Source organism: Harpia harpyja, chromosome 10, assembly GCF_026419915.1.
Source record: "Harpia harpyja isolate bHarHar1 chromosome 10, bHarHar1 primary haplotype, whole genome shotgun sequence".
NCBI lineage: Eukaryota > Metazoa > Chordata > Aves > Accipitriformes > Accipitridae > Harpia > Harpia harpyja.
The window spans coordinates 4431369-4445608 of NC_068949.1; the positions used below are offsets into that span (position 1 = coordinate 4431369).

At 39.1% G+C, this 14240-nt stretch overlaps 1 protein-coding gene and 1 long non-coding RNA gene across 5 annotated transcripts in view; one reads left to right on the forward strand and one right to left on the reverse strand.

Annotated features, from left to right (window-relative positions):
- Window positions 1-14240, forward strand: part of TET1 (tet methylcytosine dioxygenase 1) — a 70729-nt gene that overhangs the window by 47927 nt on the left and 8562 nt on the right. For 2 of the 3 annotated variants that reach the window (XM_052799475.1, XM_052799476.1), the window contains exons 7-10: window positions 2144-2352; window positions 3302-3452; window positions 7003-7092; window positions 7562-7699. In XM_052799475.1, coding sequence (XP_052655435.1) covers window positions 2144-2352; window positions 3302-3452; window positions 7003-7092; window positions 7562-7699 — 588 coding nt within the window. Of the gene's footprint in view, window positions 1-2143; window positions 2353-3301; window positions 3453-7002; window positions 7093-7561; window positions 7700-10594; window positions 11074-14240 lie in introns of those variants that run through there. The other variant, XM_052799477.1, reaches the window with a different exon arrangement.
- Window positions 11423-14240, reverse strand: part of LOC128147146 (uncharacterized) — a 32332-nt gene continuing 29514 nt past the window's right edge. The window contains exons 4-5 of one of the 2 annotated variants that reach the window (XR_008236946.1): window positions 12496-12614; window positions 11423-12391 (exon numbers count right to left, since the gene is read on the reverse strand). This is a non-coding gene — a long non-coding RNA (uncharacterized LOC128147146). The remainder of the gene's footprint in view (window positions 12392-12495; window positions 12615-14240) is intronic. The other variant, XR_008236947.1, reaches the window with a different exon arrangement.

Here is a 14240-nt window from a genome sequence, read left to right on the forward strand (position 1 = left end):
AAATTCAGACAACTAATAAATCTATTATCTACCTTTGTGGCCTGAAAGATGATGGATTGTAAAATGTTTTTGGGTCCAGTAAGAGTATTGCATTCTCTACTGCATGCATAATGAAGCAAACTCCAGCTATGTTTAACTCCAGGGAAGTGTGGTGTTAGTTTAAAGGAAACTATAAATTTCCTTCCTGTCTGTTTGTCATTTTTCCTGGACTGTGTATTTCCAGTTTAGAACTATATGAGAACTCAAAAAGGGCAACCTGATGTACTGAGAAACTAAGAGGTACCAGACTTCTTTATTGAAGTTACGAAGTCTAGAAAAAGAAAAAAGAGTAAAAGCATCACCCTTCATGCTGAGTAACAAAATTAAATTCCTCTCCTCCTGACTTGAAGGAACTGTGCTGCTGCAGGAATGTAAAACTCACACTGACATGAATAACCTGTATTGTATATCAGCCATAATAGATTTTCTGTAAACCTCACTCAAATGTAAATGAGTTGCATTATTTTTCCTTCTTTATAAAAAATACTGTACTGGTTGGTCAGTCACAACCAAGACTCCTTTTGAGGAATGGTATCTCGGATGCATTTGCTTGTTTTCTCATGAAGTTTAAGGCTGATTGTAAGACTGTATGATTAACTTTAGAAGGGTGATACTTATTCTCTTGTCACAAATTAACTTTAAGCTTGCTTCTTCCTGCTAAGCCTGCACAGATTCCCTCTGAAACTGTTCGTCCATTGAAAACCTTTTCATTTGCAGATTAATTGCAAGCGTACTTTGGTCCCTGCTTTTAATGAGTTCAAATAATTTAGATATTCACAGCTGATCAGGCTAGGGGTCACATATGAATGACAGCTGCACGTCTGGCAACAAAGAAGCTTTGACGTCAGCCCAATAGGGAATCTGCGTGAAAACTCAGATATTTGGAGGTATTCAAAGAGTAAGTGAAACTCCATTGCCGTCCAGCTTTTATAGTCCTTGACTAGTAACGTATGTATGGGAGTTCTGCTGATGGAGAGGGGGTGTTGGGTGGAAAGCCAGGGTGACCGACTGCTTGCCCTGAGCAAGTGTATTGCTACAGAGCTGGCAAAGAATATCTGCAAGGGCTCGCCATCTGCGCACAGTGAGGAAGAGAGACTTGCTGGTCCCCATCCTATGTATGGCAGAGCAGAGGAAGTGGATTTAGCCTCTAGTGCCTGAGAAAGGTCCAGGCCTAATATGTTTGAAATTAACCTTTGTTGGAGGCCTCGTACAGGCTATGCTGGCTAAAATATGTTTGAAGAATAGATAAACATATTTTCAAAGATTGTGTTCTTGTATTGCCTAGCTTTAATGCATTTTTTTGGTCATCTTACAATGGAACTCTGTTTCAGGTTGTGATAAAAACCTAAATATGTGGGAGTAGGACTGCCTAGCTTTTTTCCTTTTTCCTTTTTTTTTTTTTTTTTTTAGTTCAGTGGTATATTGTATGGTTCCATATTGTGTTAGTCTTTTTGTTTCGTGGATAAGGTTGACAAAGTTTGCTTTGTATATCATACCGTTTAGTAAAAAACTTCAGCACTCTGCTAAGAACTTCAGTGTACGTTTTCTAGGGATATGTTCTGAAAAATCTCATTACTTCCTTCAATAAGAATGGAGTTTATTTTCATCACTTTCTTCTAACCTTACTTTGCGAGGTGGGAACCATTTTATATACTGACACGTCACTGTGGTAACCATCCTAACCCATGTATACATGTGTTTTTGTGATGTGCTTTTACGTACCTGCATTCTGGGTTTTGGCAGTATGTTTTCAGTATTACTTTCAAGGTAACTTAGGTTTGCAGTGGATCTGTTGTCTCAGGATTATTATTTCCTTCTAGTACTTATTTTTCTCTTAATCCATATTCTTTATTGTTTGTGTAGAACATCTAAAATATTCCTCCTCCTGTAAAATGTACTGCTATTTCTTCTACAGGTAAAAAGGCAACGCAAAATCATGTTCTATACCAGAGATCAGTGTGTGATGCTGTTCCAGTCCTGCTTGCTGAGGGACTCTCTGGGCAGCAGTATTTCTTACTCTTCCAGGCCTTATGTGTCCCAGAGAAGAGCAGTGCATTACGTGTTTCCTAAACTTATCTAAGAATAAACAAAATGATTCTTCCAGGTGATACGAAGAAGTAGCGATGAGGAAAAGTTGCTGTGCTTGGTACGTCAGCGTGCAGGACACCACTGTCAAACTGCCGTCATCGTGATTCTCATACTGGCCTGGGAAGGGATCCCTCATCTCCTGGCTGATACGCTGTACAAAGAACTGACGCAGAGTCTCAGAAAATACGGCTGTCCCACCAGCCGTAGATGTGCGTTAAATGAAGAGTAAGTTACTTTAATAGTAAATGATTGTTGTGTTGCCTTTTGAATGTTCTGCAATAAATAACTTGAGAATTCAATAGTTCAACTCATAAAATAACTATACAAAAGCTCATTTGAAACTACAAACCACTAGGTGTCATTTCAGTATAAAACTCGGTTCCTGGCTTTTCCTAGAGACCAGGCTGTAAGTGATAGTTGTACATGCTACACCCAGGGAAAGGGGTGGCAGTGAACTTCTGGCTTTGTGCATGCTGCCTGAAGACAGTCAGTGTGCCCTTTCCACACAGGGCCATGCTAAAGAGCTGCTAAGAAGGTGATATGTGACTTTTTTAAATAAACGAGAGATTGAACACTCAAAATTAGGATCTTCCTCTCTGTGCCTCTGAGAGGATTTAGTTTAATTGACTAGATAATATATTGCAACTCAGGCTCTGTAGCAGTGCTGCCTTTGTGCCGATTTTTGTGTAGCCCACATTTAACAGACGCTAATAGCTGTACAGTGACCTGAATCTAATGCTTGTGCTCTTAAAGGGTTGGGCTGAGTAGAAGTGCGCGCTTTGAAAGTTGGATCAGTTTGGAGGTAATGGTATTGCTGCACCTAACAAAATAATTATTGGATTTAGGGGTAACCTTTAGTAGCAGTGGTATTTTCTTGGATAAAAATTTTATCCAACTGGAGAAGTCAAAATCAAAGTAGCATTGGTATATTTATATAGCTGTAACTGAGTGTTATGTATTTATTTCCCAGAAGTGGGTCTCTGGGGAGTTGAGACTGTCTTTATGGGGGAAAAAGTCAGTCCTCTACATATTAATATTTCCTTAACAAAAAATATCTGGTTAAACCATATATTTTATAAATTCCTCTGTTGTTATGCTATGTATTATAGGATTGACCTAAAAAAAAAGAGCCGTGTTGTCAGCTGACTTGATGTGTCTTTATTTCCTTTCATAGTCGTACTTGTGCATGTCAAGGACTTGATCCAGAAACTTGTGGAGCATCATTCTCATTTGGCTGTTCATGGAGTATGTATTTCAATGGCTGTAAGTTTGCCAGAAGCAAAAACCCCAGGAAATTTAGGCTTCTCACTGATGACCCTAAACAAGTAAGATTTATTTTATTTATTTTATTGTTTGTTTGTTTTTTTCCTCCAAACACTTATTCTGATGATTTTCAGAACTAGAAATGGAATCTACAGATATCCACCCCTTCTCTCTCACACATGTAAGCATAGCTTACCACACAGGCACCCAACTAAATGTTTTGTAACTGTAGTATTTATGATTTTTCCACTGTATGAAAACTTAGTGTCATTTACTATGAATTTAAATACCCTAAAATTATCCTTAAATGCTTTTATGTATGGATATTTGGCTCCACTGTCTAACTCTGTATGAAATGCTAATTCTTTGTCAGTATAAAATACAGCTAAAGGTTTTTTCTAAGGACCAAGCCTGCACCTCAGAGATTCAGTCCTTTTGCCTTGTCATAGAAAATGTTGTACCTTGGGTTGCACTGCTTTCACACTGCTGTCTGACCAGCTGACAACCTAGTCTTCTGTCTGCCACCTAGAATAAACTGTTTTTTCTGTGGACAGCATGTTTTTTAAACACACTTGAAGGAATGGATACACTAAGATATGATGCAGTGAAATGATACTGTAATTGCTGCTTATGAGTGTTAGTGATGACGTAAAGGTGAGATAGCACAGAAAATACGGTGGTGGATTATGTGAAGTAATGAACCTCTAAAAAAAAAAAAAACCAACCAAACTTGTCTTTTACATTGGAAATTTTTTCATGAAGAAGGAATAAACGTGTTGTAAACTGATAACCGCTGCCTGATGAACATATATTCCTCAGGGTAACTCTAAAGTGCCTTTTGTTCTGACTGTAGATGTGTCTAACCCCACTTCCCTGTGGAACTCCTAGATTAAAGTATCACGTCTTTTACTAGCACATCTGGCATGCTGTAAGAGAGATATACTATAGTACAGCAGTCAGTTACCTAGTTCTCTGTTTGGGTTACCCTGCTGATAATCCTTATCGGCTCCTGAACTCCACTGCTACCAGCTACAGAAAAGACCCAGCTGGTTGAAGTCCAGACAGCAGCAGAGGTATTCTTGCATTTTTTAATGTGTAGTGTACATGTGCATATGTACGCACAATGTTAAACATTATTTCTTGGAAGAGAGAGATGTCAGTTGATTCACTGGAGCTAAATATTCCTCCCAAGTCCTAATTTTTTCCTGAAAGGGTTGATGAAGCATCTTTTATGCATATGTGCATGAATGCAAAACCCTCAATCTCCTCTGAGCTGTGCTGTCCACTCACATGGTGGGTATTCACAGACTTCCTTAGGGCTTGAAGTGGGGGACTTCTGCCTCAGCAGAACAGAGTGTGCACGGCCCTTGCGCCCTTCTTCTCACTGAATACATGACTAAGGCAGTACAAGCTGAAAATAGCCCTGCTTGTCTCAAGAGGGAATTTATTTTATAAATTTTCAGTTTATAGAAAAACGTATGTATTGGGCATTCTTTCATTTTAGGAATCCTGTTCCTTCTTGTCCTTTTCCATTTTTTGTGATACTGTGGTTTTAGGGTCTCCCCCTGTGTAATGCTATGCATGGAGCATTCTGTGCATGTGTTTTCTCTGGGGAATCAGCAAAGGTGACAACCTTCATAGGTACTGTGTAATGAAATATTAGGCTGTGCCATATCTCTTACGAGACAGCTCCAAGAGATCTGTCTGTGGTCAGAATACACTCCGCAAGACTGCAAGCTCTGATGGTGGCATCGCTTCCTCTGAGTCTGTGAAACGGCCACCCTGAGCCCCATTTGGACACTTAGTCAAGCGCGACGGCATTCACAGCAGCACCTGGAAACGATACCCCCCTCATGAGAGCTGTCTGGCACGGCCTGTTCACTTGACAGGTAGCCTGCAGGTTTCTGCAGGAGAATGCCTTCTACCACAGGGCAACAGCCGTTGCCTAAAAGAGAAGATACTGAACCAGGACATTTTCTAGATTTCTGATCTAAAAGTGCATTCCCTCATTTCTCCTTTTCCATTGAAGTTGTTTTAAAGCTTCTTTGGATTCTGCAGCTGAGAGGGGATGAGGGTTGCACAGCACGCAGGTACTCCATAACTGTGTTTGCCTGCGAGGGAAGCGTGTGCACCCTTAGGCTGCCACCGTGCAAAAGCCTCCAGCTGTAGGCGACAGTGGTGCTTGGGCAGTTGCGGTGTGTGTGCAGGTTGTCAGTGCATCTCAAAGTAGTAAATAATTTTTCTCTTCATTTGGTTTTGTCATTAATTTTTCTAGCAGATACTTCTTTTAGCTAAATATTGGATATTGATGATTTTGCGGATGACATAAAGCTAGGAGGTATAGCGAATTAAGAAGAAGATAGTTCGAAGTCCAGAAAGACTTGGATCATTTGAGGCACTGGATGGAGTGAGATGAGGTTAAGGGTGTAATACACCTAGGTAAGAATAGTACATAGGATGGATAATTAAGGATGCGTTACCTTCCATGCAGTTCAGAAAAACTTGTGGTAGTGCTCAACAGTTAATAAACTGGCTGTAGTCTGAGTTAAAAATACGGTATCATTTTGTAATGCAAGACCACATTGAAAAATGTGAAAGTATCCTTGTATGTTTATATACATTGGTGTTTACAATATATGGTGATAAGTGGTGGTGTTTGTTTTGGTTTGGGTTTTTTTGAACAAAATAAAGTAAGCTGTTATTTTTTGCCACTATACAGCATGCAAAACTGAAGCTGCAGTTGTCTGTCAAAGCCTGGCCCTTGGAGGAAAACAAAGTAGGGAGTATGTCACCACCCTTTTCTTTCCCAGTTGGTCAGTGATTTTCCTGGAAAAGCAAAAATTTAGGAAAAGAATTTAGGGATTGTTTCTATAAACAAGAGTTTAAATGTCACACTGCCATAGAAGCCCACCTAGCTAGCTCCATGTTTATACAGCTTACCTCAAGGAAAGGAATATTACTTCCTAATCTAGTAGGTATTTCCATAAAGTCCTGAGTTTTGCACCTCCAAAACCCAAAATATTTATTGAATGTTCCTAATAAGAATTCTGTTGCAATGTTAGAAACCTCCCCCTTCCCCTAAGAGCTGAAATTAATGTTAAATGCTATTGGGAGTTACGCATACAATTAAAAGAAAAAGAGAACGGAAACCTGGGATTCTTTCAGCAGAGCTGTATCGACGTAAATTAAGGCCCCATAAGCAAGCCACTAAAAGAAGACCTGGAGTTCCATCTCCACTCAGCACATGATATAATTTTTCTCTTCTGGATGTTACTTCTCTATTTTATGTGGAGCGTACCTCATTCCTCAACTATGTGTCAGAAGAAGGAAATGATGCAAAAATAAGTTCCTTGTGTATTGGGTTTCTTTGCCCTAGCAGATACCTTCCATTGTTATTTGGTTGACTTCCATTTAACAATTTTGGTATTTTAGTCATGCAAAAGTAGGCTTATTTACGGTTGGTGACAAAAGGCAGCAAAACAGAAGTCGGGTTAATAAAATTTAAGATAGAGGTGGACTTCCTTAGCTTCGCTGACTTGTCAGGCATCTCTAAACTAGATTAGATTCTTTGAAAGCAAATTACAGCGCTCTGAATGTTGCCTTTCTCTGCAGGAGGAACTTCTTGAAAATAATTTGCAAACTTTAGCAACTGACGTGGCTCCAGTTTATAAAAAGCTTGCTCCTGAAGCTTTCCAGAACCAGGTAGGTCTGTGACATTCCACTAGCGTGGCTGTAGCTCTGAACGGGCAGCATAGTTTGAAAAAAAGACGAAACCCCAAAGTATGTTCATGGGTAGAAGCTGCGGACCTCGCAGATGTGGTGAATCCCTGTGCTTACTTACAGTGGTTGCTTCGTTTGGCTAGTTTTAAAAATACTGCACCTTCTTTTTGTTTCAGCTGATGGTTAAGTTATGCCCTGAGCTGTGCACATGTAAAAGGCTTAGAGAAAATACTGTAAATAAAATATTTTTATTTAATGACATTTTGACTCTGGCTGAGCTGATTATCTCGTTGACGTCCAGTCATAAGTGTTGCATGTTTCATAGGAAAATACGTGCTTTCCTGTCATTCTTACGGGCTGCATTTATTCACTCACCAGTGCAGTTGTGCCTCGTGGGGTTCCAAGTCGCTCGCTTTCAGTCCCAAGTACCTGTAGTTTATTTTACTTCTAGGTGGAAAATGAACACATGGGCCCAGACTGTCGGCTTGGATCCAAGGACGGTAGGCCTTTCTCTGGTGTAACAGCTTGCATAGATTTCTGTGCCCATGCCCATAAGGACACACATAACATGCACAACGGAAGCACTGTGGTATGTACATAGGATTTTCTCATTTGTACTGTTTACTGTTGTGATTCCTGTGTGTTTTTAAAATGCTGCTTGATTTAGTGGGTACATTTGCATGAAGTTTTTTAAGGCATTATGAAATTAACTGCATGTTGCCATTTATAAATTCCCACGTTATTTGCATATATTTATTACTGATCAACAGAGGACCTAAGTTCATCTTATTACAGAACAGATCGAGAAAGGTATGGGAGTGACCCTTCCTACAAAATCCCTTAATTCTTTTAAGAGATCCAGGCCCTTTGGAGAGGATTGGCCATAGGACAGATAAGCTACTCACAGTAAAGGTTTGATGTTCAAAGGCAAATAATTATCTAACCGAGGAGTTGTACAGACTTCTCTAGAGGAAGAGCTAAACCAAACTGTTTCATTATTAATTTACCTCCCCCAGGCTCAGTTCTCATCAAATTGACTTTTTCTTGCACAGTGCACTTACCAGGCTTCACATTAGTATAGTTACTAGTCAGAAAGTAGGGAGTATGATATCATGGTGGAGTCAGGTGACTGTTAAGATCTTTCAATCTCACTATGAAAGGAAAACCCACAGGTGTGAGTGTTTTTGGTGTGGTCGTTGTACCAAATACCTTGCTGGATTGCTAGTGAGAAAATCAGTTGGGAATTACTTAGTTGAGTAATCTTTTAGAAATTGAGACCATAGTCTTGAAGAAAGACAAGCGCAAAGGAGAAAAGAAAATAAAACTGGCAATCTGGTTTTTTTAGTAGTTAGAGCATTGTGGTGCTCTAAATAGCTGGGATGACTTCTTGTACCTCAGCGGAGGTAACACTCAAGAATAATTTCTCTATCAAAGGATGCATATCTGGAAAAAAAAATTATCTAAAATCTCTGCCTACTCTAGAAACAGTCTTTTTTTAAAATCCAGAGATGAAAATTGAAGAATTATGTTGCTGTGGTTCAATAAAATGTTGCATTCAAAGGTATACTTAACATTTAGCGTTTCTGTGTAACAGCAGTGAAACGACTGGTACAATTGTTGAATATTAATTGTGTGCTTGTATGTTGGCAAATGTCTGTTACTTTAAAGTACAGAAGCAGGTCTTGGAATTCACCAGGAATGCCAGTCCTGAACAGACGACTATTTTTGCCTAGCACTGAATGCTACTTACATGCGAATATTCTGTAAGAAAATGCTGGAAGCATACTTTGCAAAATATTAGTAAGATGCTATGAGTAGTAGTCTCATGTGTAAGTACTGTCCCTTCAAAGCTTCTGAAGCATAGCAATTCAAACCTCTTAAAGACCCCAAATTTGAAAATGAGACTTCCTTTTCATGACAAACTGCATGGTATACTTTTTAATGAAATTTAATTTGGGTATTCCGAAAATAGTGATATTTTGTTAAGTGCTACCTTGCCTCTTAACTTAAAGACAAAATGAAATGGAAACCAAGTCTGCTACTCATTCTGCCACATGGGATCCCAGAAAAGTCGTAAGTTATGGCCAGAAGCAGCTGGAGGGACAATTAGCCCTTTTTTTGAGGAATGTATTGGGGAATAGTTCTACAAATGCATTTATCTGTAATCATCTGATGTTATTTCAGCTTCAGCTTATCCTTGATGGTGTTGGTACTTTATTTCTACAGATTGTACATGGTGTGTTTGCAAGAAATTCCAAATCTAAGCAGCATGGAAAATTATGACCCATGTAAGGTTGTTGTATAGGCCAGGACTTACCATTGTCTTTCTATCATGTTCTGCCAAATCTTGTAAGTCTTGCAGAACATTATCGAATCATTATAACTGCTGCAAACTATGCCTTGGAATTGGATTTTCATGAAATAGCTCACTCATACAGATAACTATTGCATACCTGACATTCTCTTTATTTAGATTTGATCTCTCTTTGTTTTAATATACTTGCAACAAAGGGCTATATATAAATAGGAAATCATTGCAAGTATTGACACTCAATTTATATACTTGAATTGGGGCATTTGGAAGGTGAATTAAGAGTTCAGAGTTACCTAATGATCTATATACAGCCTTCACAGTGAGTAGATGTGGGTGTGATTGATAGGACACACAGAGTGTGCTGCCTGTTGGTCTGTCTGGGTGTACCGTTACAGTGGTACATACTGGAAGCCTAAAGCAAACAATGTTGTTGGTTTGCAGACGGGGTGACAGGACATGCTGGGCTTTCTCCAATCTAGATCAGTTCGATGATAATCAAAATGAAGGTTGTTAATTTTGGCAGATCACCAAATCGGGCAATAACATAGGAAAACTAGTGGTAGGAACACAAAAAGAAATTACTACGTGTGGATTCTAGCATCTGTCTGGTCACCTCCTGCGTTCCCATCTAGTTCCAGAAGCTGCTTTGGCTACCTGCATAGTTTAAAATACATTATGATTTCTCATAAATCACTGGTAATAATGGTGGAGGGCTCATTTACATAACTATGACATATTTGGTCTGTTAAAATGTACTATGTGCAAGTAATACATCTAACCGAGTTGACAGCTTTCATATAGATGACTATTTTCTGATAATGTGGTAAGAAGCAAAATGAGAATGTTTTGCACTGCCTTACAAACCTCAAAAATCCATAACTTTATTTACTATTTTTCTCTTGTATTTTGTTTATTTGATTTTTTTAAATGGTAGTCACACCTCACAGTTTAAAGCCTGTACAAAGTGTACTTCTCATCTTGCACCTCGTTAGCATTGGTAAGATTTCTTCCCTTCCTCCTTATTCCAACACAAGATCTTCATTTATAAAATTTGAAATTCCTCTAGACTAAAAAGGTTAAAATAAATACCTTATAAGATGGTATTTGTGAATGCTGCCAGCTCTATTGCCACTACTGAAGGCGTGACACCTTTTCATTTTCTGCTTTCAGTTGTTGGTGAATCACTTTTACCACAAATATGAAAGAAATGCTGCACAGTGCACCGAAACTAAAGGAAAAACAGAAGCTATTTAAATTATTTAAACCAGATACAGACATGAGTTCAGCAAAACACTTAGATGAGTTTAATGATAACCATGGAGTTTACTGTACACTTGAAGGAATATCTTATCTAATGAGCTGCCAATAATCATTTCCTTGCTCTGCTTCTGCCAGAATTTCAGAAAAGCATTCTCATATTTTTCTGGGTATGCATGTTCTGATGATCAGCTGCATTATTTGTATGTGACTGAAAATAAATGAGGCTGTCGTTTTTGTTAGTAGTGGGGGGGGAAGTCTTTTGACGTGTCTTCTGTAGATACAGGATAGAATAGTACATCTTAACTTACACAAATTGAGGATTACCATGGGAGACTTGATTAGCTGAACATCTTTCCTGCCTAGCAGAATCACACACTGAATTTAGCAGAGCTGCTTTTTAGTAGAAAAGCTAAAAATAAAAATGAATATTCCCTGTTTGCTCTGTAGTAGAATGAAAACACTTGGCAGTCCTACAGAGGTGTAAACTAACGTGTTTACCTGGAAGAAGCAAAAGTAATGTCTGCCTACGAATTGAGTTTTTTAGGAACCTTTAAGTCAATAAATATACCATCCATTTTTACTCAGACTCTTTTGTCATCTTTTAACGTTCTCCTAAGGGCCATTGATGTACATTACAACTGCAGTGTTAGGGTGCAGTGTTCCTTGTGGATACGAAGCTAAATGAGCAACACATAGGTAAAAGCTTTATAGTTATTAATGGAGTCTGTGAAATGTAAGTATTTTTGTTTCTTTATTGGATTAGCTGCTAAGGATCACGTTTCATACCTGCGTGAATCTGTTTAAATCACTGACATACGGGGTTTTACGGTGACTGGAACAACATGGTTAATGACGACTTCGCTAGTTCTGTAGCATGTATATGGCTGTTTCTCATCCTATGGGGCACGTTGCCCTTTCTGCTGGGGTTGAGGAAGGAGAGACAACAGCTGCGATTACATGTAATCATTGGTGCCACACAGTCTGTAGCAGGCACTGTGGAAGAAGGGAAAGAAGATAAATCTATGCTTCAAGGGTAGCTACAATATAAAATTTATTATTGGCAGCAGAACTAAGTAGTGTCAATCATCAATCCATCAACAAACTCTTCCTGATTTATTTAAAAAAAAAAAAAAATCCTCCGCTCTTCCAATAACTTACTATATTTCTGTAGTTATAGCTCATCCAGTCATTGCATATAGGTCCAGGCCTTTGCAATAAATGACAGAGTGTCTCTGTGAGTGGTTAGACTACGTCCAGGACCATGCCCACAGCTTGCTTTGTGAGCTACAGAAGTACTAGATGCTTAAGTTGGTGGTTCAGATTATAACAAATAGGAGGAAAGAGAAACCCCACAGGGCTGTAAAGGAAGGATTTTTGTTACTGTTCTTTATATGGTGAAAATGGAGAAACAGTGGTAGTTCACTCTATAACCCGCGAGCTCACAGACAGTGCTTTGTGTGCCATACCCACGTTACAGCGTACAGTACAGAAATGCTGTCTGATGACACTTCCTATGTGTGTATATAGTGGTCGAAAGGCAAACGTGTTTGGGGTTCCCTTCTCTGGCTCTCAGACTTACGCACGCTCATTCAGGGTCTAACAAGCCAATAAAATGACACAGCTTGTCTCAGCTGTGAAAGGCAAAGCAGCATTGTTCTGATGCAGCAGCACCTTGGAGTCCCCAGTGGCACCCACTCTGCTTTCCATCTGCAAAGGGAAGATGAGTGTAGGAAACTTGATTCCATCTTTCAAGTTTACAAAGGCTGTTTGACTGCTTTGCTGAAACTTGAATTTAAAACATCTGTTCTTACGACATAGTGGAAAAGGCTACATCATTCCTACATGTGAAGTTCAAGAGGACAAAGGCAGATCAAAGAGTCCAACAATAATGCGTTGGGAGTTGTGTGGCTACAGATGTTTCTCTGGAGATCTGTGGAGGGAATTTCACTGAGTTTGTGGGTGCATTTTAAGTTTAAAAGAAATAAAAATAAGGTTTTACAAATATGCAACTTTTACCATGACATCACTAAACCCAGAATAGGTAACGGTTTTGATCACCAAGCACACTGGAAATCTAAACAAACCACTTGGCCAACATTTTCTTTGGCTTTTGAGCATCCTGATGATTTAGTTGCATGTTCTGGAAAAAGTATTTAGAGTAGCAGGATATGCAGCTTCACTGTGTAAAGGGGCTTTAACAGAGTCCATGATTTTCTCATGTTCGGGTTTAATTTTGGTCAGTTTGCAGCACAGTATCAGTGCCAGTGGAAAACGTTGCTTTTAACTGCTCAGCGATAGCTTCTCTTTAAGTTTCTTAATGGAATATTTTGCACAGATTTGAATATTAGAGTGGCTTTTGAAACGGATGTTTCTCATTTGGTGGATATTCTACTTCAGCTGTAAATTGCTAGCTTACCTGTAGGGCCTTAATTTATAGCTGGTCTCCCCGTAACATTAACTTTTCAGTTACCCACTTGCCATTGTGTCCTTCCTTTAATATTAAAATATATTACGGGGGACATTGACCTCGAAATTTTACATATATTAAATTTGTTGTCATGGTGTTTAGGCTGTAGGTGTACTGGTCTTCAGGTTTTTAACGTAGCTTTTAATATACCTGAATTTCTTAATTTTGGTTGTTCTAACCCAGTATCTAATATATTGTGTGTGTTGGAGTTGACTATAGTTTCAACATACTTCTGCCAATACACTGCAGCCCTCATCTTCTAGTAGTTCCTCAAAACAGTTCTTTAGCTTTCTTGTTCTAAAGAGAGTGTTGGCTTTGTGGTAGTGACAAATACTCACTTTTGCTTAAAATAGGCCTTCCTTCAACCAATATGAGCTTTGATTTTTGTCTCTGCTTGTATGCTCTCCCCGGGACCAAGCATTGTGAAAATGTAGAGCTAATCTAACTTTGCCTAATTGTAAGTCAGATGAAAGATGATTAATATGTTTTTAAGAGTAAATCTTTTTATGGAAAAGAATAAATGTACAAGATCAGTTTTCAATGAAAGTGTCTGGTAAAATGCGTGAAAATTTAAAACTGTAAATTGGATGAGGGTCTCGATTTTCAAAATAAGCAAGATTGTGGCTTGAATCTTCAAGATTTGGACAGTTTTCAGACTAGTGCATCGGTCCAGACACATACAGGTCGGACAGAATATTTTTAAAGCCAGGTGAGAATCATTCTGTTTCTGATGAGAACAAGTGGGAGCTAGGCCCCTTCATGCTTATTTCAGTACTGCTTTTGTTTTTAATGTAGAAGGGGAGGATGTGTTGGGCTTTCTAAGAATGAGTCATATGTAATTGTGCCCTCTGTACGCCCTACCCTCTTTCACCCTTCCTGAATAACTTGGAATCTGCTGGCAAAGTTCAACCAGATTTCACTGAACTTTGCAGAAACTGAATCATCTTCGGAGATTTTAACCACTTGTTCCAAGTTGTGAAATTTCACTGTTGACTGGGGGAGACGGATCCAGGTTAGCTCCTCCACCGAGGACGCGGCAGGGTCCTCACAGCTGCCGCCCTGGGTGCACCTGCTGGCCTCGTAGCCAGG